Here is a 26,598-nt window from a genome sequence, read left to right on the forward strand (position 1 = left end):
GGTCTTCAGTTACTCTTGCCTGAACGACATATTTTCATTACTTCGACCGGTTCTTTGTCTTATTGGCACTTGAAAATTATGTCAGAAAAATGTACGCATAGGTTGTCGATTATTGTAAACATTACTGAATACAATGAAAAAAAAAAAAACTTAAATATCATGAAATACTTCTCCCTATTGGAAAACTCGTTACATTCATTAAAGGCATCATTACTGGTGACAAGACGTGGGTTTATGAATATGACCAAACTTCGCTGAAGGCACTGATGAGCATTACAGCGATGGTAGAGAAAGCATTTAGGGCGGCACTGCTCACCTTTGTGTGAAATGCTGTATCTCAGGAACTAATATACTAATTTCCGCCAAATTTGATTTCTGACATTCACCGTTATCGTTTTAAAACGAAATAAAAATGACGAAACAGCCAAACTGTTGGTGTTAAGCGACATATTTTCGGAAATTAATTCGTATTTCCCATTTTGAAACGAATACAGTAACATACTAACAATTGTTCCTTGTCGTTGTAGTAATTGGGAGCCACATAGCTCGGCTATTTGATATGCGCATGAAAATGTCTTACACGAAGCAGTTGAAATTTTAGTGTCAGAAATGGAAAAAAATCGCTGTATGACAAAGATTTCAGAAAGGAAATAAAACCATTGAATATTTCGATACTTTTTGAATAGATGTTTCCAAAAAATATACATATAAGGTTTGTTCGGAAAGTAATAGGACTGAGACAATTTAAAAAAATGTATTGAACCAATCGTTATAATTGCTTAAAAACTTTCAGAATATGCTTCTTCTGCGTCAATGCGGCGCAGCTAGCGTGATTTCCAAGCATTGAAGGCGTCACGGAAGGCATTTTATGGAATAGCCTTGAGAGCCGAGGTGCATGCTGCTTAGATCCTCTCTGTCGTCTCAATATGCCGCTTTGTCTCGTGATTATACTCAAAGATTCATGACTAACGGGTGATCAAGTAGAGGTACTTCTATCAATAGCATTTTTTGACAAATCACGTTATTTTTGTTCAGTATTGTTTGGCATTTCAGACTCGACATTAATTGTTGGATAATATTCGGCCGAATGGTGAAATCATTGGTCCATATTTATTCAAAAATTATGCCGGTGAGAACGTAAGCGTCAATGCAACGACTATTTGATGATTGAAATTGAAACTCGTGAACTCGACGAAATTTGGTTTCCACAAAACGGCGTCATTTTTCACACATCACATCCATCAATGGATTTCACGTTTTGGCCCGTTAGACTTTTCGTGTGTGGATACGTTAATTCTAAAGTCTATGCGGACAATCCCGCTTCGATTCAGGCCTTAGAGCTTAACATCACGTGTGTCATTCACCAGTTAACAGTCGAAATACTCGAACGAGTCATCGAAAATTGGACTTAACGTTAGCCGCAGCCAAGATTTGAGAGAGATAATGTACAAAAAATAAATGCCAAAGAATGTTCTTTCGAATGATAATAAACATTTTCCATTAAATTTCAAGTTTTTGTGTTATATTTTACAAGTATATACATATTCGCTATCCTAGAAAACTATTTGTCGAAACCGACATGTTTTTTTCTGATTTAAACACCATAAATTGTACGTCTTTTTTGTTTCGTTTTATTGATGTGGAGCAACAATTAGGCGGATTCTGTGTTTACATATCACAACTTAAGGCTAAGAAATTCACTGACATTTGCATAGCATTTACAAAATATTTGCATTTGTTATGAAATCAAGTCAAATAATAAAAAAAAGTTTTCTGTACGCACATAATGGAAGCGTAACAAGCAGGCACCTTCACTCAACAAAGGCAATATTTCATATAATTAAGTTATATTATATTCATATACTTTTATTACAAAAAAATTCACACGCCCAACACGGCGCTAATCTCATGCTTCAGATGCTGTGGACTGAAGACACCACGCTCCGTTATGATACCCGAAATGAGCGCAGCTGGCGTGACATCGAAGGCTGGATTCCAACAGTTGATGCCTGCAAATAGCACAAACATTATTTATAGGCGCATTAAAATTGTAAATTAGAAATAAAATAAAATGTACATATAAGTATTTACCTGGCGCTGCTATTCTGTGCTCGCCCACATGTGTCATCTCGCGATCGGGCCGCTCCTCGATGATAATGTGATCGCCGCTCGGTATTTGCAAATCAATCGATGTCAGCGGCGCGGCGACAAAGAAAGGCACACCGTGATGCTTGGCCACAACGGCAATTTGATAAGTACCAATTTTGTTGGCCGTATCGCCGTTGGCAGCCACCTGTCACACAGAAGTGAGGTAAAAAAAAAAAGAAATTGATTTAATGTGTAATTAGCATTTAAGACGCCCACACACGCTTGCAGCGTTATGCGCTGGCGATATACATATATATATGCAACGGAACGCAGCGCCTGCACTCACCCGATCAGCGCCAACGACGACGGCAGCAATATTTTTGGCACGCATCAACGCCGCCACCATGCTATCCAAGACCAGTGTGGCCGGAAGTTTATCGTGCACCAGCTCGTAGGCGGTTAGGCGCGCGCCTTGATTATATGGACGTGTCTCTGTGCAGTAGACGTGCTCTAAGCGCATTTTAGGGAAGAGAGAGAAGAGAGACAGAGCGGTTAGCGTAAGGCTAATACGTTGACACCAAATTCATGGTATGGAATGCAAATTAGTGTTGAATTTTAACAGAATGCAACGCGAGGCGATCAAAGGAGCAGATAAACAAATATCTTCGCACACAAGACTAAATGATTATGTATTATTTATTTTTTTGCTTTAACTACAAATCATTTTTATTCAATATAACGTAATTTTAGAACTATGGATAGTATAGATACTATGTATAAATATACCAAAAATATAATTACAAACTAACAATAATTAGGTTATGTTACTTTGTAATTACATTTAGTATAATTGTAATTAAGGGCGTTTAAAAGACTGTATGAAAACTCAGTGTTTACGGAAAACTTCCAAACAACCAAAAGATGTTTCACACAAGACGACTTCTTATCGTGCGACATCTTCAAACTACTATTGAAGAAAATATTTATAAGAGTGTACAGCTGAGTCTGGTAGTGAACCAGGGCAAAACGAAGCAACATTAACACAAACGACAACGTTAGCCTCGGAATCCAAAGCAGAATAACTCTTGCCAACAAGTGATACTTCGGGCTATGTAGACAATTGAGAAGTGAAGTTCTTTCTCGACGAACAAAAATCAAATATTTTCAGGTCTAAGAGCATACATTTATTGACGTTCTCATTGCAAAACTGTTATTCCGAGCAAGTTAACCAATATGCTCGGCTTTTTTGTGTGACCATACGCTTTCCTATAAATATTCTTCCGAAAATTCTGTGTTTTGGACATAATCCTATTAAATTCGAAGTAAGCTTTTTGAGATTTATTATTTTATTGAAAATGTTCACCTTTAGAGTTTTTGGAATTGGTTTTAATCAGAGTAAGAGTTCAAAGTAAGAATTTTTCTTTAAACACGATTATTTTGTGATATTTTGAATCTGTTTTCTAAGCGCAGTATAAACACTATTAAAATTTTGATTGAACTCACCTAATTTTTTCAGTTCATGCAACTTCCGCACCACACCCAATGCTGTGCCATAGCCCGCAGTAGCCAAGGAGCCAGTATTACAATGTGTCAACACACGTACGGATGAGTCTTTACCGCTAATATCCAAAATGGCAGCGGCGCCATTTGTGCCAATCGCTTTATTGTCGGCAATGTCTTTCTGCAGCATCGCTTCGGTGGCAGCCAAAAATCTAAACAATCAAAAACTAATTACCTATATTTAAGCATTTTATGTCTCCTCTCCTACGTACCTCTCTTTCATTTCTTGCACATCAATCGCTTCGTCTTTAGTCAGCTCATTTGCCAGGGCGATTAGCTCATCGGCGGCAATTTTCATGTTCACAGCCGTGGGACGCGCCGATACCAGGTAATTCAGTTTGCCCTCGATCTCTTGCCGTAGCGATTTTTTGGAATCAAATTGTTCGGGTAATATTTCCACAGCCAGGGAGAGGCAACCCACAATGGCGATGGCTGGTGCGCCACGGACCTGTTGAAAAGATTTTATAAAGATTTAGCACAGTTTCAAATTGGCATAATAAGGGAAAGGAGCTTTCTGAACTTCTACCACACTTTCAACTCAGTTATAAATTCTGTTTCTATGTCTGTATTAACTAACGCATTCCAATATATAAAATTTTGAAGTTAGACCAATCAAAATCAAATATTTATTTAATAAAATATATCTTAGATATTTAGTCAGAAACAGCCGAATGTTTTTATTCGAGAATAATGAGTTCTAACCAAGAGTAAGAGAGTGTCTTCTTTCGTATTGTGAAAAGTTCTTGCTTTTAAAGCTCTCTAAATTATGTTGCCAAAAATATTTTGGAATACTTTCATTCTAGATTGGTATGAGTCAAAGTCAAAAGTCAAAGATTGAAGTACATAAAGTGCATTCGGCGATTTTTACGACGAGTGAAATTTTTAAACAAAGAGGTTCCAATAAATTGATTCTTCGTAAATTTTTCAGCAAATTTTCAACCAATATCGTGTCGCAACCACCTACTGATCGCCTTATTCAGCTTTGTATGACCTCTGGCAATACAGCAAATTCAAACGATCACTCCGGAGAAACTGTTTTTAGTCAATAGAAGAGAGGAAAAGTGCATTGCTATGAGCATTAAGGCTATTACGGGAATTGACTTTAACAACTGTTTTTAGGATTGGAAAAAACGTTGGCACAAGTATATTCGGGCCAAGAGGGTGTAGAAGAGGGAATGATTTATCTCGTCTCGGCTTGGTCTTTCGAAAGCTAAACATAAAATAGACATAATCGTTTGATATTTTATTGAATGTGTCTTTTTCACTTTTATAGAACATTCAGTCTAGCAAAACAGCACCTAGAGATAATAAGTGCCATTTCTGTAACTGATAAGAATGGAAGATGCCTATGTTATAAAAAAAAGTGTGAACAATTTCAAAGTAGCTTTACGGCTACTATTAAAAGGCGCTGCACCCGCTTTTGACAGTTTAAAAATAGCAAAACTGTGTTATCGCTTGCCTTATCACGTTACGTAAGCCAACGCCCAAAATAAAAGGAAAACATCTCGAAACAATCCAGATCTTAATTGTATGCCAAATATTTGTCTATTTCACGTGTTTAGTGATTATGTGAGGTCTGGCTATCAGTGCGTGACTATGTTTGTTGTTGCGACGTCAGCAACTAATGAAAATGAACAACAGAAATTAACACACATTAACATAGAAATAATGAGTGGCAGGAAACAGCGACTGTCCCAGTGTAGATTTTCATTTACTCTTACATAGTTGAAAGCTGTCAAAGCATAATCTAACTTTTAAGAAAGATGAGGTTAGTGCTCTAAAGCTTTTTCTTTTCTTCCACGTTCTCTAGAATGAATAAGGAAGTGAAGTGTATTGGTCTGGTTGCGTGCGAGGGCAAGACGAAATATCTCATGTCATCAAACAAACAATCGTCGCACTAACACATTGGCTCCCACGTCACTGTTGACAGTCAACACTTCGAAGTCGTAGATAATTTTGTCTCTCTTGGAACCAAAAATAACACAAATAACATCAGCCTCGAAATCCAACGCAGAATAACTTCAGTAGTCTTTAGTCTAGGTAGGTAGGCAATTGAGAAGTCCTATCATCATTCCCGTCCTGCTATATGGCACGGAGCCATGTACAATAATATTATCGGATGAGTTGGCCTTTGTTATGTTCGAGAGAAACGTTTTACGAAAGATTTATGGCCTTTTGCGCTGTGCCGCACTCGACGGAACGACGAGCTCTACGACATATACGACGATACTGACATAGTTCAGTGAATTAAGAGTCAGCGGCTGTCGTCCGAATAGATGAAATCACTCCCTGTCTGAGAGTATTCGACGTAGTACTCGCCGTGGGAAGCTGAAGAAGAAGAGGAAGACCTCCATCTCGTTGAAAATACCAGATATATAAAACAATGCCAAGCATAAACTGGGATAAGAAAATACCAGATCCTCACAGATCGTGGTTAATATCAATCCTAACCACTTAGCTAAGTGTATCTGCCAAGATATTTCAATCTCAGTCTGGCAAAAGCCGCGCAATGGAGGATATGAGGATTCCACCTCGCCTTCCACCATACAGCTTTGACAAAGAGCGTCCTACAAAATATTAAACCGCCCTGCGAGGAAACCTTTTGGGCAGTGTCCAAAAACCTACAATTGCGGTGAGGTTGATTTTGCTAAGAGCAAGTAGTTCGGAGTATTATTTACGGTTCATTCTGGTCCAGAAGGTTCTCGCCCAAGTACTGATGGTGCATAGATCCAGCTCTAAAATTCAAGAGGACATCGGAAAATCTACTCGCTTGAAATCGAAGGAAATCTCGGTGATTCCGCTGTGCTACTCTCCTTACAAGTGTAATATGGAGGAAGCTTAATGCTACTGTCAACGAGGTCATGCACTCCATGCCGAGTTTTAAGCGCACAATCATCTACTTCGAAGCCAGTATAGCAAATTTATTCAGAGAACAAATCTTCTCCTTCGAAAGTGGTTTTTCAGTGTACCCCTACATAGTTTCGCAAAATTCGGTAGTTGCCTTCACCGCAAAGCACCTACTAGCTATGTCTACAGAATAAACGTGTTATCTCTTGATTTAGTTAGAGTGTTCATATATAAGAAATTTAATTTCTGTCTTCATCTTTCACCATCTACAACTGATTTCGGTTATAATTGACTTATCGAACCCCCCTCGTGCGATGTATGTATGTATATATGATAAATATTTGTGTGAACAATTACCAAAAAGCTATCTCGAGCGTGAAAGATAATAGACACTTTATAATCTAAACAAAAATAAATAAATGACTAACATAAGATGCTAAGTACCCAGATAAGAATATAAATATTTCAACTGATATAATATATATTCACAATTTCACCACATATTAGATAGACACGATATTTTTAATATGCGAATTTAAAAGGAATTTTTCTCTATGCCGGGAAAAATTTCGCCGAAACTGTTTATCAACACAAGAAATTTTTTAACCATCAAACATATTTCAGAGCGAATTTCAGCTTTTTGTTTGTTTGGTTATGTTTCACGTAAACCCCAAAATATTTGTGGATATAACTTCATTTTTCCTACATGTTTTTTGATATTTTCTAAGCAATTGATCAAGAAAGAAGAAATCATAAGCAATTTGGAAGTGATTCTAAATCACTGCAGATAATTCATTACCTTGTTCACTATAGAGAAACATACCGATTCACCAATCCATTTTCTGTACAGTGCATAGATCATGAACAAGATTGCGAAACTTAATGTATATATATATGCCATCTGTCAATATTTTATAATAATTAAAAACATTCACTTTTTCCGTTCATAACCTCCCTCACAAACTTATGTCATTTCCTGTGAAATGCACTCCAAAAGCTAACGTTGAGTAATACGAAAAGCCCCGTCATGAGTGGGAGGAACCTCTGACGATCGGTACCAAGCGAGGCTTCAGACATTCAAGAGCTGTCATTTCATCCAGATGAAAAAAAAAACGGTTTGGTGTGGTTTGTGGACCGGTGAAATCATCGATCTATATTTCTTCAAAAATCTTGCCGGTGAGAACGTAACTGTCAATGGCGACAACCGACTATTTGATGCCTAAAATTGAAGCTCTTGATCTCGGCGACATTTAGTTTCAACAAGACGGCGCTTCCACACATCGCTTCAATGAATGGATTTACTCACTTCGGTGAGCAATATTTCACGTTTGTGCCGGTCAATTGGCCACCAAGATGGTGTGTTATCACATCGTTAGACTTTTTTCTGTGAGCATATGTAAAGTTTAAAGGCTATGCGGGCAGTCCCGCTTCGCTTCAGGCCTTTGAACAAAACATCACGCAAGTCATTCGCCAGTTACCAGTCGAAACGTTCGAACGAGTAATCGAAAATGGGACTCAACGGATGGACCAACTGAGACGTAGCTGCTTAAAGAAATAATCTTCAAAAAATAAATGCCAAAGAATGTTTTTTCGAATGATAATAAGCATTCCGCATTAAATTTGAATTTTATGTGTTTCTTTAAAAAAAAAGTATGGAGCCTCAAAATGGATCACCCTTTGTTTAGATAATAATTGAGGCTGATATTAAGACGGGAACAAGAGTGCGACATCGTTGCGCTGGTGTTCAAGATCCTCAGGCTTTTATGCTTGTGGTATTCTACAAAACGACTCCATGGAAGACGGAACTTTTAACAATATTTCTAAGGAACAAACCATCAACCTAGGAATCTAAAACAAAAGAGTTTGTACCAACACTGAAATGACCTAGAGACGGTTTTCTTACAAATTCTAATAAAAATGTTGCATATCTTCAGGGAATAATCTCGTGAAAGGGTGGTTGAACAGCGTAATTTATAAAATCTTCTAGCAGCTAAAATCTTACAATGTATGCAATGGCAAAGAATGCAACATACAAGTGGTATATACTTATGTATGTATGTATGCGCATAAAAATGTCATACATATATAGCTGTGCATGTCATATCCGCGGCACGTTCACGCCTGTTGACATTATTGTAAACCGAAGGTGCCAACATTTTTTGACTTCTCTATTAAACCGACTGGCTAATGATCATTAGAAAGCGAATTTTTGTTTAGATTTTGACAGTGATAGCTTTTGAGTATTCAAAAACATTTTTACACACCAAAAGCAAACACATCTACAACAACACCAATAACAAATAGGCACAATTTAAATCAAAGCGTTGATGACTTGGACTATTTTTAAGTGGCCGTGTATTAGCATTGTACGTAAGCACACACATACAGACAGGTAAACCCTGTAGGAATATGTAATATATTGTATAAATGTACTAATGGAAACATCCACGCATACAAAAACAAGAAAAAACGTCGACTTTAGCTATATCGAGGCTCTAGCACTCTTCACAGGGCATTACTTCTAGCGAGGTATAAGAAAAACGGGTATAAAAATCTTCATAATGAGGCTTGTGAGGCAGCTAAACGCTATAATAAACCAATCTCGGCGGTTTCGATAGAAATCTTTATAACTGAGGGATTAGTTTGAGTATATACAGGCAGACGTGATGGATAGACCGTATAGGAAAGAAATTTTCTCTAAATATATTGACCGATAGATTCGATACTAAATTAACCTGAATCTCGAAAATCTTTATATAAGGCCGATATTTTCGGTAAAAAGTCATAGACACTGGGGACCACATCTTCAATATGGAAATGTAATAACTACTGAGTCATATTTTGACTTTTTAGTTCGTTTGATATGTCAGGGTCTATTCTGGATAAATAGGGAATTTAAACTGCTACAGTGATGGTTTGACTCCAAGTACGGCAAATCACTGAGAGAGAGTCGGCGAAGGTGTTATTGGCTTCACTGTGAATGGCGGTCAGTACCTGTCGAAAGTCAGTTGCGTTAGAAGTCTGGCCGGCGTATTATATGATGTCGTCGACGTAACGTAGTTGAGGAAAGACCTCTTAATGCTTCCGCTTCAAGCAGGTGTCTGCAGAGATGATTTATGCGAAAGGTTCCCAGCAAGAGCTGCTTGGAGAAGAGTTTATTATGCTCCTTAACTGGGAGCATACGGGCCTCACTATGCAAAAGTTCGATGGGAGACATCCTAGTCCGAAGTGCAGAATTTTGACAAGTTCGGAGCTCCTCGCCTGCGTTTCACTACATCCGGGCGGCCATATTGATGCGGCGTAGTTAGGGACCGGCCGGTTGCCTTGTATGTATGAGTTGAGGATTGTGGCTCTGTACTTTTAAAATAATCATATGAGGAGTGAGGGAGCACGGACTGCAGAAATCCACAGCTAAAATTTTAGAATTATTAAGAGTCGGAATCGCGAGCGACTGCAATATTAAGGTTAAGTCTGTACTCCTGCCCTCAGTTTGTGAATATGGTCGCTGTGGATTTAGTGGGGGAGAATGTTAAGTTCCGGGACGCGAGGAAGCGAGAAAGGTCGGCGAGGTTACCGTTTACGTTTGAGCGCATGCCATCGAATCCATTGCCCGACATCATTATCGTGCAATTATCAGCGTACGAAGAGATACAAATTCTCTCTGGTGGTTGAGGGAACTTCGAGAAGTAGTAGTTAAACAACACCACCCTGCGGAACCCTTTGTTTAATTCTTCTCAGTTTTGAGTTTTTACCTCAAAATAGTACGGATAATTGACGACTCAGGTAGTTCATAGTCCACCTCTTCAGCCCTAGATCTTTCAATGAAACGTTTGTGATTTAACAAGGCCAACGCAACGAGGATCGTCCTTTCGCTGTGCACTTTTTGAAAGTCATGGTGCTGTTTTGGCAGGCTCAGCTGCTGTGTGAAGATCGGGAATAACAATCCCTCAAGTGTATTCACTACTGGGAATAAGAGAGAGTTCTCGGACGACAGGACTCCTCTTTGTTTGCGGATTTCCTAGGTTTCAGTAGTTGGACCACTCTTCTGGTTTTCCACACATCGGTTATTTGAAGAGTGGTCAGCGACAGGTTGAGGACGTTGTTTATATAGCTTACTCCCGTCGAGCCTAGATGCAGGATTGCAAATATATTTGGGCGATTTGGACTTGTTAACGACAGTCAGAACAGTGTCTTTAAATCTTCACTTCTCAGCAAGCACCACTTTCTTTTAAAGAAATTGGTCAAAAGCTTAAAATTCTCTAAAATTATCTCTACAGGGTAACTAGAACACAACTAATTGAGCCCAATTGTCACGAATTAGTCTAGGTGCCACTACACATATGTATGCAAAGTACGAATATATACGTAAATACACAGGTACATATGTGCCTAGGTGAGCGTGTACTTATAAATCAATGCATATTGTGACGAAATCGTGTATAATTAAATGAATTAATTTGAACTTATTTTAAGAAATATTTTAAACGACCGATTAATGGCACGCCGGCGAGGAATGAATTGCAAGCAAAACAAACAATGCGAGTAGCGGTAGACGCTGATAAATTTTGCGCAAAGATTTGCGAAAAAAAAGAAAACATGGGCACTGACTAAGTAAAAGTACTGTTGCATATAATTTGTCTACCACACATTCATATATACAAACGTGTACACATGTATGTACATACTTATTGACTAATTCTGGCGCTTTCTCATGAATGGGCGAAATTAAGGCAGCTTATATGAGGAAAAGGTTAAATGCAACTCGGCGCGGAGTATCTAACTGGCAATGGTATGACAGCTGATGGCACACTCAAACAAACTGAAAAACGAATAATACGCTAAATGGTTACGCGACACTTAACCGGAATGGATGTTGATCTTTTTCTGGCCAAGGATTTGGCAGCATACTTCCAAATTATTTCCGGAATGTTTTCTACTGCAAAAACAGCGTTAATATTTTAGGCCACTACAATAAGTATATAAAATAACTGTTTATGCCCCTTATTAATACCCTGAACTGGGTATATTACACTTAGAAGGAAATGTCGGGGACCTTATAAAATATATACGAGTATATAAATGATCAGTGTGACGATCTGAGTCGATGTTGTTGTTGTTGTAGCGACAGAAAGTATTTTTTAACAAATTTCTAGGCATGGTGCGGAGTTGACAATCCTTGGGCCGGATAGAAAATCGGCGACCATTCTTTAAAATTATATTAAAGATCCCTTTTTACACTTTTATGCATTCAAAAATGCACCTGTGAAGGGTATTAGAGCTACGGTGTAGTCGTTTGCAACGTTTTTTCTTCTTTCTATGCTTTCCAAGTTCATTTTAACATTTAATTCAAGTTAATAAAAAATATTGCTTATACGACGTGGTGTACATTTGTTTGTCATTTATGATTATTATATTTTTATGAGTATTCATTTACTATATAAAAAAATCTTTGGTAAATCATCTATACCACAATTTCTTTGAGTTAGGCTTCAGCCAACATAAATATAATGAAAAAAGAACGAAATTATTTTGGAATAAATACTTTTCTTAAAATAACCAAAAATGTGTTAAATATAAAATTTGTGCTCACCTGCATTTTATTAATGGCTTTCCAACCATCCTCGACACCTTTCACGGCTACGTACTTCGACTGTACTGGCAGCAACAGCTGATCCAAAATATCCAATTTTCCCGGAGCATATTTAATAGATTGCAAACTCATTTTGTTTGTTTGTTTTTGATTTCTTTTTAAGTTTTCTGACGCAACTCAACTGTAAATGAAGGAAAGCACGGAAAACTAAAAAACCTTTATTTTTGCAGATGATTCTACAGTTGAACGACACAAAAAAGCAAACACACGTAAATAACACAAGAAATCTAATGGAAATCAGCATAACAACATGCATACATACATATGTATGTATGTATCTGCATGTATGTATGTAGATATGTATACATATGTATATATTCTCGGTATGAACGCGTAACCGATTGTCGATTCACAAAATTTGTTGCTTTAATAAGTGAAATTTATTTGTGCTACCATCAATGCCGAAATAGAACTAAGTACTTTCATTAACAGCGAAAAGAAAGAAAAATAAATAATAGCAAAAAAAAAACTTTCTTTGACGTTCACTGAAAAACGATTGCCGGGTATTGATCGCGACGGATCGCGGCTCATCGCAGGCTAAAATCTAATGCACGGTACAGCGTCGACATCGACGTCTGGCGAAAGCACGCAAGTCACCAGCAATAAATTTGGAAAACCATCGCATTAGGAATGGAGGTGCTGACTAGTTGGTCAGCAACAGCATCATTGCTACTTAGAAATTTGTTGTATGTGTTATACTGCAATGCGTTTTGGTTTGGCTGCCCACTCAACACCCGTGAAATACGCGAAATAACATAAAAAAGAAAATTGCATTTTAATTTTAAATTCGATTAGCGATAAATCATTGGATGTTGCCCGAAAAAAAGTGAAAATGCACACACACATACATGTGAACTAATTGCACGATTTGACACACTGATGCGCCGGCAGACGAACCGTCACAAAGGTAAGCGACTGCGAATTGCTGATCTCCGACCGAACTGGCGCACTGAAAGTAATTACCTATCACTTGGCAACGAACGTTTCCCCTCTGACTTGCTGGGCTCGAACTAATAACAACAAAAATTTTTTAAACTAGAAAAAATAAAACGAAAATCAAAATTGCCGAAAGCAATAATCACTAGCGCGAAATGTTTCGAACACGCAACTAGCAGCCAGACAAGAAATAAGTAGAAACCGTGAGCAGATAACAACACGGCTGGCAGTTGCAAATGTGACTGAGATGGCAAGCGCTAACGGAACTGCGAGTGCCCGAGAGCTGCTACGATTCCAAGCATTATAGTTTTCAACAGAGAATCTTTCACGTTTGCATGTTATCTGTGGTTTGTTAGAAGCCAAGTTACCCTGTAGGATTATAAACAAAAATGTTCTTGTAATATACAATATATACTAGAGGATCCGGCCACGCCTTGCTTGCTGGTGACTATTATTTATATAATAAACTATTCAATACAGTGAACATTTTATTTACGAATTAAGCCAAAAAGGTTTTTGTCGGTATAAGAATCCAAGAGATTGGAAAAAATTAAGAATTTAAGACTGCTTTCTCAATGTCTGTTTACCTGCTTTTGTGCATGGTTAATGGAGATGTCCGCTTAATAGGTCGTTCATTTAGAAGAGATTTCTCTGTATTCATTATTTATAAATTGTTTTAACTATCCTATCTTCTAAGTTGGTTCGAACTGAACACAGTGTGCTCAATTTTGCTAAAATCGCTTCGGTAGTTTACGAGTCCATCGCGGACAAACAGCGTGACACGTGCTTTTTATATAAAAACATATAGTACATATAATACTTATATGTTAGATAAGCGGCAAGATTAAGATTTAAAACTCTTTGCGCTTTCAGCTATACTTTGGGAATGTGGTAAAATCGCATTTGTCTATCTTATCACTTAAGCGGTTTGCGGTTAAGTGGAAATTTTAAAGCTTTTTTTTCTATTTAGTTATTTTTGTGAAATATATTTATATATGTACATACATACATATTCTTGTAGATGATAATCTAAAATTACAGGAGATCCAATAAAAATATATGTATATAAATGATCAGCGTGAGCAGTTGAGGCGCGATAGAATTTGAGATATCGATATAAAATTTTGCACACGCCCAAGAAGCTGCTCATATGCCAGAACCACTAGAGCATATAGCAATCATACACCGAACAATCAAAATCATCTCCTTATATGGAAAACCTTTTTATTTGACGACATATATTTACGATTTGTTTGCATGAATTACACTCAAAGCAACGGTACAGATAGGTCGGCCCAGATAACTTATTGCTGTCATACAAACTGACCGTTCAAAATCAAGCTGTTGTATGAATCTTAGCATCTCCCCTAAATTTAAAATGTATGATTTTGCAAATCCGAAGAAGTTGTTCAGATCGTACCACTATAACATGCAACATGCAAGCAGATGATGATTAACACGTCATTCTATGGAAATTTTTTATTTGACCACATCTCTTTACGAAATTTAACTCGTATTATTTGTGAAGCGTGTTAAAGATATATATAGATATGATTTAATCGAAGTTCCAAATGCCATGAGAGAATTTTTTCAGAGGAGACAGCTTCTCCTAAAATAGTTGATTACCTTTTTATCGAGGGAATTACATTATCAAAAATTGATCTTATAAAATCAATCAATATCAGCATTCACCTCCGAATATAGTGTGTTAGGCCGTAAAAGCATATCGTATCGTGAGGTATTTTCATCAAAGGTAAAATATATGATAAAGGGGCCTCACCTGTTACTGGTTATAAGCAATTGGAATCACATTCACTAGCAAACTTTATGATGTTTTCTTCCAAATTAAATTTTTTCTTTGTTTTATCACTCACTTAAAAGAAAGAATTTACAAGAAGGATTGGAAGGGGTTCGCATCCGCGATTATTTGTAAATATTTTTTATCGCAACTGTTCCGTGACACTCTTTTCTTAAGCAGCTACGTCGAAAATGGCAGTAGCAATCAATGAATGAAGAATGCAATAAAACCACAACAAAACTACAATGACAAGCAAATTGTCCACAGCCATATGGAGGGATCATAATTTAGGAAACTGTTCCGTGACGAAAGCACTTTCGGTGTGACTTTTGCTACTAATCTTTATAATCACCCTTAAAATGTACTGAAAGCCCAGATGAATTACTGCTTTTCCGTAACTCACTTATCCTCTCTTTGTTTCAAATTAATGAAGGTGCATTGAATATGATGACACCAATCAACTAGTGGTTATTTTTCACTAACAAAGTCTGACCCAGCAAGCCGGCAAACAAAGAAACGTCTATTTGCCTATGTACATACATACACATATGGGTGCAGATGTAACACGCATTTCAATATTTCTTACCTATGTAATTTATATGTCACTTTTATTTTAGTCTAATAACAAAACTGTTTTAAATAACAATTATTCAAACTGGGCACAAGGCTACATCAGCAAAATAGCTTCAAATTCAATAAATTCGCTAATCTTATGTCCGGCTTTAACAAAAATTCTCACACTCTTTCTTATCAGTGTTTTACATGTTCGTTATCGGAAATGAAGCGCTGCCACCTTGTTATATTTTGGCACTACATTACATTTTTCATGCGCATGAACTTAATATGCATTAATTTTCTTGCATTTAAAACGGCAGACATTTGTCGAAATTATATTTAAATAATGCCCACAATTAAATTTAGATATTCTTACTTCAATATATCGATGATTGTAATTACACACAATAATGAATAGAACGATTTGAAGTGATGGTTGGTTTTCTGAGTAGGTTTAGCTTGGCAGTACTGTTTATCAGAAAAACTACCATTCACAATCATAAGCGTCATTTACTTAATTTACATATCCAAAATATAAAATATCGATAAAATAACGTTAACAACAACGTTGTGATGCCGTTTTTATTAAAAATATTATACTTTTAATTTCAACAAAGTTGGAACTCATTCAAGGGAATGGTATAAATATTTATCAGTATAAATAATTTAATTTATAGCAATTTTCAGTTAATTATTGATATCGAATTCGAAATATCGAGCATTTTATAAACCACATCTCTAATACGTTTTGTTTATGCAGTGTAATTTAGTTTGTGCTTGCCTTTTAATCCTTACAAAATATATAAAAGACGCGAAATGGGGGAAGCCACTTATCCAGATCTGGAGAAAATGTGTAGACTATGTTTACGTATTTTGGATCAATCAGAACTCGTAGAAATTTTTCCACAAAGTGGAGCAGCCACAGACGGCACTTCGGTGCAGCTGTCAATACCAATGCGTATTATGGCGTGCGCCGCTTTGGAAGTGCAAACAGGCGATGGATTGCCGAAATCAATATGCACAGAATGCCGTTACCAATTGGAAAAATCATACTATTTTCGCAAACGTAATCAACAATCCGATAGCAAATTGCGCAAGCATATACGTCTTCTAAATTTGGGCAAAAAAAGTCGTGTCTTCGAGAAAACGGAAGATGATGATTTTGAAGATGAACTGGAGTTCGAGGATTCTATTAAATTTATACAGAAAATCGAGGACGAAAAGAAAGCGTCAGAAACGGCTGTATGGGAACAAAAATCACAGAAAGAGCTTAATGAAAAGATTGCTCAAGCCAAATCGGAATGTATTGAAAAATATAGAATAGATATACGGGGTGAAGTAGCAATTGAGTTACGTAGTGCCGTCATAGCTGAAGTGAAGGAAGAATTAAGATGTGAAATGGAACAGGAATTACGGACGGCTCTACGCGAAGAATGTTTGGAGCAGGCAAAAGAAGAATTGCGCATGGATGTAATGGCAGAATGTCGTGAACAAGAACGAATTGCATTATTAGATGATTTGCAGTCTTTTTTAAATACCAAAAGAGGAACAAACTTGGCGACTAAAACTGACACAATAATAGTTTCAACAGTAATTGAGCAGCCTGAAGAAACAAAAATACAACAACAAAAGGAAACAAGTGAAATTGTAAGAATTGTGGAAAAAGGAAGAGCATCAGCATCGCCAGTTAAAGGCGAAATCGTAAATAATGATGATATATGTGCAGAAACAGAAGCCGATGCTGATGCTGAAGGGGAAACGGAAGAAGAGCCAGAATTCTATTTAATAGAGTCAATTAATAGCCAAGAAGGCGAAGGTTCCATGGTGTCCGAAAAGTCATCCAGGAAACGTCAAAAGATAGATAAGAGTCAACGGTTTGAGTATTTCGAGGATAGATTAGGAAGTGGAAATTTTCGTTTAACAGCCTCGGAAAGTAGTAGTCATGAGCCCGGCACGGAATCATATCACAGTAATTTTGGTCAAATTTTACTTTTTCAAAGTATGCTAATATAATTTATTATAGTTGCAGACACTGGCGATGTTCAATATTACAAAAAAAGTTCAAAAAACGTTGACGAAGATGGTGAATGTGAGGAGTTGGAGGGGGAAGAAGACGGTGACAATGAGGAAGGTGTTATAGTTTTTAATTTCTCTGATGACATTGAGGGCGAACAAGTCGAGTCCATGGACTTTGCAGATCTTAAGAAACTATACGTAATGGTTGGTTGTAATGTAATAATGAAATATACAATTTATTATAATATAATTTACTTGTATAGAAGTCGTCAAAGCCAGAGCAAAGTGTCGACGATGAGAATGAAGTGCCCAAATCAGACGCCAAACCGACGTTTACAAAACAAATAGGGGTAGACGGCACAAATACCGTCGAGTTGGGCAATACCGTTGAATTTCCCGTGCATCTGCGAAAAACGGATACACCGAAGACGTTCAAATGCGATTCATGTCCCATGGTTTTTTCCACCAGCAATGCGATGAATCGTCACCTGCGCACACATCTCAAAGGCGAGCAGCGTGGCATAACCTACCAGTGTTCCGTGTGTCTTGTATATTTATCCTGCAAAAGCGCGCTCAATCGTCATATGATCATACATACGGGCGAAAAGCCACATGTGTGTGACGAATGTGGCAAATCATTTGTGCAACGTGAAGTGCTAAAGCGACATATGTTAACGCATACGGGCGCGCGGCCGCACAAGTGCACACATTGCCGACGTACGTTTACGCAAAAGAACAATTTGATCAATCATATAAACCGAGCGCACTCAGAAGTGCCAATGGGACAACAATACTCTTGTCATCTCTGCCCGAAACGTTTCAGCCACACATCGGGTCTTAGTCGACATCTGGTAACGCATACCGGCTTGACATTTCAATGTACCGAATGTAAGCGAAAATTCGCCGATCGCTCATCGGTCAAAAGGCATATCGTAAATGTGCATGGCGTACGGAAGAATGCAGCAATAGAAAGTGTGAAAAAAACGGATGGTCAGACATCGGATTTAGAATTTTACTCCGTTGAATGTGTCGATAGCGTTGAAACAAGCGAAGAAAACGGTGCAGCATTTTTGGTATGATAGTATTAGTAATTATTTAAATTTCTTTACTATTATTGTATTATTTTGCCTAAAGCATCTTTGAACGTTCAACTTGATTAAGAGGCCATCAACTTGTTATGCGCAGTAACAAATTCTTTTATTTTTTACACATCAATTTGTTTATAACTAGTTGTAATTTATAGAATTTGAATTATTTCAAATATGTATTTCGTTTGTACAAAAATTAAAAGGATAAAAAAATTAAAACGATAAAAAAATTAAAATTTCGTCGACTTGATTCTTGCCTGCAGCGCAATTGTGCTATGATATGATATTGGTTTGGAGGTGAGCAGAAGAGCATATAAAAGAAAACATTCCTTTGAAAACATTGTTCTCCAAATAATCCTTAACTAAATTTATCTATTCGCGACGCTAATTTACTGCTTTTGAAGTAGTACGCAATCTTAGGATGACCAAGAAAACATTTTCATTCGCCTTACCAAAACGATGTTTGCTGACACACTTTTCGTATACAAATTTTAATGTCTGCTCTAGTGAATATAAATCTTGCACCTGTGACCAAACTTGGAATATTAATAAGTATTATGTAATACAAATAAATAATAATGCAAATTAAATATTTTAGTTGTAAGAACTTTTCAAAAACACATTTGTTTAAATTCATTTTTGACAACAAGTGTAAACAAATCCTTACGCTCCACTGACAATGTCAACATTGGAATGACACATTACTGATACCTTGCAGCTCAACACAAACAATTTTGACGTTAAATCGTGTGCATAAACAAACAGCGCTTAAATTTAATTTTAAAATAAGATAAGAAACACATTTTTAAGATTTTAATAAATATGCAATTTTTTCTATTTATGTAATCATATATGTAGAATTAAGATTTTGTATATGTTTTACAACATATACATACATACAAACACGCACATGTGTACAATTAACAATTGATATTCTTTTTCTCACAGAAGCTGTTAAAACGTTAAATTGTATTAAATTGTATATAAATAACTTAATATTATCAATACGCATATTACAATATATTTGAAACATTTACTTGTATGTATATGTATATAAATATGTAGCTTAGGCGAAATTCCTAACTAACTATTCGTACAACAATGCAAAAAATTGTAGATTTGAGAAAGTCATACAACTACAGGGCTTACGCAATACTTTTGCTAGAACAAATTTCCGATATTTTTGGAATTTTCTTATGTAAAAAAACAAGAAACAGTAATGGAAAACAAAACACAAAACAAATTTATAATAAATGACATGCATACAATATTTTAAATATTTAACTTAACTAGTGGAAGTCAGAAAAAGTGTGATTTCTTGAATGCTTTCGTAAATACTTCGGTTTCTCCTTATCAATTGGTTTTCTCTATTTTTTTTTTAAATAAGATTAGATTCTCTTACTTTCCTGCAACAAAATAAAAGTCTGCACAAGCGTTTCCTTTAACTAAATGCATGAGGCAATTGAAGTTATTGATTGTGAATGCAACAAATATTTTTCAGTGATTAACAACGAACAATAGAGATTTACAATTTGATATCCCTCTAAAACAATAGTATAAATAGCAACAATTTTTGACAAAAATCTTCTTAAACACACAAATATTTTGCTTGTATAATTTACATTTGAAACGAGTCAGGCGTTGACGAACTATTACACGAAATATAAAATTGTCTAAATTCATATTTTTTCACATTATTAATTTTTTTTGTTTTTGATAGCGCTACAGCACTATGTATGCTAGAGTATGTACTTTGATCATGCGAAATATGTGCATACATATATACGCTGATAAATATGTTTGTATATGTATATGTATACGTAATATAGTAGGTACAAATATTCAAAATACTTTAATATATGTATGTATATTGTGCTCAACGACGCACGCCTACATGTCGACAGTCATATTTTGTGTCAAGTTCAGGAATTTAATTTAATTTACGTTAATTTTATGTATGTATGTATGTGTACACCAAAAGCGGCTAATATTTGTTTATCCAATAATCATATTTGTGTTTTACTTCTTGTCAATTTTCGAGTGCACTCCGCTATGCTTGCTTGCAGTTGCATTCAATATATATAATATATATATTTATTTTAATAATTATTTTTTTGTAATCGACGCATTTTTCTGCTGTCGTTCGGACTAGTCCGAATTGGTGAGGGAAGAACGTTGTGATTCGAGTGTATTGGTGTCGTTGCGATTGCGCAACATGCGTGGTTGACTTGATGCAAAATTGGAAAAGTCTTTCATAACATCCTTATAAGTTTCATCTTCGCCATTTCCTTCGTCATTCATGCCGATCTCGTCGTTCAAGCGCGTCAGACGCAAGCTAAAGAAAGCAGGATTGCAATATCAAGAACTCTCTGCTTGTATGTAATATGTAAGGTTTGTACTTACAGTGTCACAATGTCGGCATTGCGTTGATCCACCGCTATGTCGAGCGGTTTTTTGCCCTCATTCGATTCGGTGTCATATTTGGCTTTGTGTTTAAGCAGCAAATACACCTGCGCTATGTAACCTCGTGCGGTGGACATGTGTAAGGCCGTCTCGCCATTGTCGTCGGCCGAATCGATAGGCACGCCATTCAACAATAAGTACTCGCATGCCATTACTGAACCCTTTAGTGGAAAAATAGACAATAAGTAAGTAAATTATAAAATTAAATATGTGCCGTTTTAATTATTATAATTTTTTTTATAGCAGCGCGTACGACATAACCTCAAATGGTTAAGTTTTCTTTATGTTATAGAATAATACTTTCGAAAAATACGATTAGCACTAGCTACAACAGTTTAATTGCAAAAGTTATGAAAATGTTGTTGCACACTCACCGACAGTACCGCCTGATGTAAATATGTGCGATTGTGATCGTTCGGATTCTTCCAGTGTTTGTTCACACCCAGTGCATAGGCCATGCACATCACAGGCAAATTATGCACCGCCGCCGCTTTGTACAACATGAGATTCGCATCGAGTTTGGAAAAGGGCACCTCATCTAATATTTCCGGTTCGACTTCGCCATCGGTGGACTCTTGATCCGAGCCTAGAATGGCGGGTGTTTCGTCCGACTCCAGCGCCAAATCATCACCGATCAACATCAAGTCTTCACGTGAAATACTCAGCGAGAGCGAGGGAAGATTTATCGACTCGTCATCATCGTCAGACTTCGAGCTAGAACGATGCCTGTCACGATGTCGGCGACGGCGATATTTCTTAACCGCCCATTTGCGTGCACCCAACGACAGCGTTGTGGTCTTACTCAAGCTACGCGGTTCCTCAGCATCAGCCACTCCACCGCCGCCACCACCGCCACCATCACCGCCACTATCAATGGAGAGCACTTCAGCAGTTTCGCTAGCGAGCAGCTCTTGCGGTTTCGGCATGGCACACACGAAACGCTTCTCCACATATTTCGCCTTGATCCACGCCTCGCGCACACTTATATCGCAATTCTCTGTGGCCGCTTTCAGTTCACAATTATCGCCGATACGCGCTTCGTAAATGCGATTCACCACATTATTGCCCAATTCCATCATCACCTTCACGTTTTCCGTCTCCCAGGCGTCGAGCGTAAGCGAACGCACCTTGCTATAGTGCACGCCGAGACTGCGATGCACACCGGAGCATTCTATGCACAGCGTTATGCCCAGATTGATGGAAGCCCAACGCGGATCGGAGCCGCGACAATCGCAGCATTGCGAATTACCGGGAATTTTAAGGAATTGCTCCCAGTGACTGGAGTTAGATAATGTTAAAGCATTAAAATCATATGCAATTTTCCGTTCAGCACAAATACTTGCGTACATTTTCCGCTTCGCATTGAGTGCATTCGCCGCCAGCGACGACTGTGGTCTGGAATGTTGGCTGTCGTGCTGTATGGCAGCGCCAATACTTTTCTGCAGCGCCGTTATCCACAGTGACAACATATCAGCGGAGTCTGCTTGCAAAATGTGCGATCTGAAAGCCACAAATATTTCATTCATTTAGAAATTGTTGCAATTATATACATATATGTCTATATATATATATATGTATATATATATATGTGTATATATGTATATGTGTGCATGTGTGTGCTACTCACTTTGTTGGCGAAATAACTTCGAAGCAGAAGCGACGATCGCCATCGTTGACGGGACGCACCGTACAAATGCGCAAATCCTCCTCCATAACGGAGAATGAATCCTCATTACTGCGTTTTCTGCAATTCGAATCCAAATCACTTCAGCGTTTTTTACAAACACAACATAAATTGGCAAATATGTGTAGGTAGAGTAGGTAGTAGTAGTAGTAGTAGTAGTAGTACATAGTTGTAGTAGTAGGTGGGTATGTACGAGATTGGTCGAGGTATGGCATGGCACACGACATAACCAACCACAACAACAACACAAACATAAAATAAATGTAAAAATTAGGACGCATACACGAGTAGAGATGAAAAAGCGAATTGAATTCTAAAAACTAATGCTAATAACTAAGGCTAATTAAATTTTAACTTAAATGTATAAAAAATTTCTAAAAAAAAAATATACTGTGCAAAGGAAATGAAATGAACCGTGTGGGGTGAACAAGCATCTGCATGTTCTTCAAACAAATTACTATATAAGGATAGGCAGCAGGATAGGACTAAATTTAAGTTGTAAAATTTTCGGTTTTCCAAATAGTAGTAACAATGTCACACAATAAAAAAAAATATATTAAAAAATAATAATAATCAGAAAAAACGTTAACTTCGGCTGCTCTGAAGCTATAATAACCTTCACAGATTTATTTTTAGAGCATAACGAGTTATAATACGATCTTCATTTTGTTTTCGATCGGCAGGTTTGCAATCACAATAGCATATCATTATAATTAACAGTTTTTCGGATATTATAGCATTTTCTGAGTAAAAAGATCTACACACGAAAAACAATGTGTCGCTTCAGTGCGGAATTCACAAGACGCGATGTGATTTGACAGCCATTGACTGCTCTAAAGATGTAAATGTAACTACCCGAGAGGAAAGTGAAGACCTTCGAATGCCTCAGACACTGATTGCAGCAAAAATCGTAAAAAAGAATTAATTTCACTCAAACAAAATCATTTTACTTAATACGCCTATGATGTTTCTATACACGGCAATTTTTAACACAGTCAGACCTGTACGAGTGCGAACTAAAAGTAAATACTCAAGACTGAAAACAATTAACGCTCACTTATTATTATTGTACACGTCACAGATTTTTCCTTATCTTGTCACTTAATTGATAATAAACTCTCCTACCACCAGCATACTTGTACGTAAATACTCACCTATAGACTAGCTGATTATTGCTCAAATAGAACCAACGACGGCACCATGTTTTGAATCCTTTCGATTTTTTCTTGAATAAATAGCCTTCGATTTTATTCGAAGTGCTATTCGTGTTTGTGTCACTGAAATTGTTCACACTCATGTGGCGGTTTTGCATGGCCTTCTCTAATTGTTGATAGTCACCGCGTAAACAATTCAAATCTTCCGTTATATTTTTGAAGAACTCATCAAAATCGTTGCACAAATCGAAACCTTGATGGTAGTAGGTGACGCAAGCCTGATAGTAGTCTACGAGCTGGTTGAATGAAAAGAAACACACAAATATGTTAGTTAATTGAGGCTTTCACTTTTGACCACAACAATAAATTAAAAGTAATTTCCGACTAACCGTTGATAAAATCGATGGAACTTTACGCGATTGTACTAAAGTTATATAATTTACATAGTCTAATGCGGTGTGTTGAAAGCATGATTTACTAGCTGATAATATGTTAGCTGCCTCTTGTACTTCTTGTGGCCGATTCTTGCTTGCCTGCAATATGTAAAAGTAACAATTAGCAAAACGAATATTTTGTGCGAATGTACGGATGACTCATCGTCGGTGCAACAACTTGCCTGTGCATTTTTTATGAGTGCATTATCGTAACCCTCGGATACTTTAAGGAAGTGTCCTTTGTAGTCCTTAACTTGATTGATGTCGTCTTTGACGAATACTTTGAGGTTCTTCAAAACCGTGCGACTCGCTTGATCCAATAGAATGGTATGAAACTTGTTCATTTCCTGCAAATGTAGATAGTAGGCAAATTGTATTACTAGGTACATATATGTAAGCGTTACAATCGCGGCATGGCCAATGAGTAATGGCTTGATGAATCGACGGCGATATCGAATTCGTATACAAAAAAAAAAAAAAAAACAGAAACAATAACTACAAAAAAGCAATAAAATAGCGACGAGTATGCGCGCCGGCATGTGAGTGGCGCTTTGTGTAGAGCCAATAAAATGAAATTACATTAAGTAAAATAAATAAATGAACTTAACGAACCTGAAAACAGTGTATCAGTTTGCCCAAAGCATTGTGCGCGTTCTTATTATCGGCAAAATGTTGCTGCAAATCCCATAAGGACATAGCGAAGGCGCTGTAAAAGACAACAAGAAGAGCAAAATATTATGTGATAACACAGCAAGTAATTGGAAACTAGCAGACCATGAGTAAAATAAAAAAAAAAAAAAAACAATGGAAAATAAAATGTTTGCATTTGTATGCTTGCTATGTACCTCTGGTTCTTCACATACTCCTTGCCTGAGTCCACAGCTACAGTGCAGAGTTTGATTATTTTCTCAAGACGTTGCTCCAAATGTTCAATATCAGTTTCTTCCTTGGAAATAAATTGTCTGAAAAGCAAGAAAAAAAAATTAAAATTGCAAAATTTAACTATAAGTGCAGGGACTGGCTGTCTGTAGTTTACGAAAGCGCAAACAAAACAAAAACCATACTACGCTGACAGTAAATAAAAATAAAGCATTTGAAAATCGTGGACACTGAGGTACACATAATGGAACTCACATGCAAATATGTTGTCAAATCGATTATCAGCGCAGGGTTCAGTTAAGCGGAAAGATGTCACTTTGCATTGTGTCTCCACAAAAGCAGTCAAAACACAAAGCAGATACATTTTTAAGAAACTGCGTAAATTAAGGGTAAAAGATAAATGATATAAAGTTTTGTTATTGTTTGTATGTTTTCTGCTTTGTTTTGATCTTTGCTGAGGGACCTCATTCACCTCTCGGCTTATGGAGCGCTATATTATTTAGTTTTTTTTTTTTAACCATGCTCATTAATAAACCTGTCATAACACTCAAAACAGTTCGGATATGAATATTTTTGTGCACATGTGTGTAAATTTTCTCTTTTATTTTACATAAGCATTAGCGCTCCTTTTTTATTTTTGCACACATACATATTAGCTTTGCGGGTTTGTTTATTATAATTACATCCGTGTGACGCATAGAAATTAGTTGAACTATGTATGCCAGTGAATTAATGAGAATTATATAAAAATTAATAGACAGAGGATGTGCGCTTTTGGAAATATTTGCAAGTAGCTCAAGTTAATATCGCTATGTTAATTTGCAATTAATTATTTATTTATGCATTTATATACATGTATCGACGAGAATGTTAGTGCAGAGCTGTCAATTTGACAGTGAAAATAGATAAATGCAAAAAATGCATATTGCAGACACATATTAACAGTATTTATGAATTCATTTTTATTTTTCGGTTTTGATATCTAAAAGGCTCACTGTCGCCCTTAGTTAATAAAGATGAGAAAAGCTAATTTATTATAAACTTTGCAAATAGTTGATTGAAGTATTAAGATAAGAGTTTTAAGCATAAAATATCAATATTGATAAAGCTACTTGGCGTAGTTGTTTTTTTTTTTTTTTGCAAAGAGGGGAAAAATCAACACAAACATGTTGAATTTCGCTTTCTAACAACATGCCACTACAAACAACGTTTGGCATAACAAACGATTATTTTGTTGAAATCTAAAATGCCTTTATTTATTTGAACTTAAACCAAAAATAATTATGTATGTATGTATATTGGAAGTGCCTTAAATAAAAAATATTACCAATACGAAAGAATTATAATCAAATGGTAGCTTTTAGATGCTTGCTTCAGATTTTATTGCCATTTACATACGTATGTACATGTGTGAAATTTCGTCAAGATACAGCTGTCCACAAAAAA

The 26,598-nt window shown here is 36.6% G+C and overlaps 3 protein-coding genes across 9 annotated transcripts in view; 1 reads left to right on the forward strand and 2 right to left on the reverse strand.

Annotated features, from left to right (window-relative positions):
* Positions 1-1,608: 1,608 nt before the first annotated feature.
* Positions 1,609-15,641, reverse strand: LOC108975502 (methylthioribose-1-phosphate isomerase). 4 transcript variants are annotated; one of them, XM_018944014.1, is made up of 7 exons: positions 15,466-15,641; positions 12,086-12,266; positions 3,861-4,096; positions 3,592-3,800; positions 2,435-2,598; positions 2,092-2,293; positions 1,609-2,009 (listed from the first exon to the last, which is right to left on the reverse strand). In XM_018944014.1, exons 2-7 carry the CDS (start codon positions 12,215-12,217, stop codon positions 1,882-1,884), a joined length of 1,071 nt encoding a protein of 356 aa, XP_018799559.1. In that variant the 5' UTR covers positions 12,218-12,266; positions 15,466-15,641; the 3' UTR covers positions 1,609-1,881. The 4 variants fall into 4 exon arrangements, with proteins under 4 accessions (XP_018799559.1, XP_018799562.1, XP_018799563.1 ...); XM_018944017.1 differs by lacking the exon at positions 15,466-15,641 and adding an exon at positions 15,283-15,343; XM_018944018.1 differs by lacking the exon at positions 15,466-15,641 and adding an exon at positions 15,232-15,255.
* Positions 15,642-16,010: 369 nt separating this feature from the next.
* Positions 16,011-19,901, forward strand: LOC108975522 (RB-associated KRAB zinc finger protein). Of its 2 annotated transcripts, XM_018944055.1 has the most exons (5): positions 16,011-16,073; positions 16,195-17,403; positions 17,458-17,654; positions 17,714-18,523; positions 18,585-19,901. In XM_018944055.1, exons 2-5 carry the CDS (start codon positions 16,251-16,253, stop codon positions 18,591-18,593), a joined length of 2,169 nt encoding a protein of 722 aa, XP_018799600.1. In that variant the 5' UTR covers positions 16,011-16,073; positions 16,195-16,250; the 3' UTR covers positions 18,594-19,901. The 2 variants fall into 2 exon arrangements, with proteins under 2 accessions (XP_018799600.1, XP_018799602.1); XM_018944057.1 differs by lacking the exon at positions 16,011-16,073 and having other exon boundaries at positions 16,155-17,403; positions 17,717-18,523.
* A 603-nt stretch (positions 19,902-20,504) lies between these two features.
* LOC108975521 (arf-GAP with coiled-coil, ANK repeat and PH domain-containing protein 2) overlaps positions 20,505-26,598 on the reverse strand; it is an 8,394-nt gene continuing 2,300 nt past the window's right edge. The window contains exons 1-11 of one of the 3 annotated variants that reach the window (XM_018944054.1): positions 25,408-25,698; positions 25,119-25,235; positions 24,886-24,979; positions 24,456-24,620; positions 24,229-24,372; positions 23,840-24,135; positions 22,629-22,766; positions 22,349-22,501; positions 21,376-22,279; positions 20,942-21,162; positions 20,505-20,873 (exon numbers count right to left, since the gene is read on the reverse strand). In XM_018944054.1, coding sequence (XP_018799599.1) covers positions 20,687-20,873; positions 20,942-21,162; positions 21,376-22,279; positions 22,349-22,501; positions 22,629-22,766; positions 23,840-24,135; positions 24,229-24,372; positions 24,456-24,620; positions 24,886-24,969 — 2,292 coding nt within the window. In that variant the 5' untranslated portion in view covers positions 24,970-24,979; positions 25,119-25,235; positions 25,408-25,698 and the 3' untranslated portion in view covers positions 20,505-20,686. Of the gene's footprint in view, positions 20,874-20,941; positions 21,163-21,375; positions 22,280-22,348; positions 22,502-22,628; positions 22,767-23,839; positions 24,136-24,228; positions 24,373-24,455; positions 24,621-24,885; positions 24,980-25,118; positions 25,236-25,407; positions 25,699-26,598 lie in introns of those variants that run through there. The other 2 variants (XM_018944052.1, XM_018944053.1) reach the window with 2 other exon arrangements.

This window comes from Bactrocera latifrons, unplaced genomic scaffold (assembly GCF_001853355.1).
Source record: "Bactrocera latifrons isolate USDA-ARS-PBARC rearing strain unplaced genomic scaffold, ASM185335v1 scaffold_66, whole genome shotgun sequence".
NCBI lineage: Eukaryota > Metazoa > Arthropoda > Insecta > Diptera > Tephritidae > Bactrocera > Bactrocera latifrons.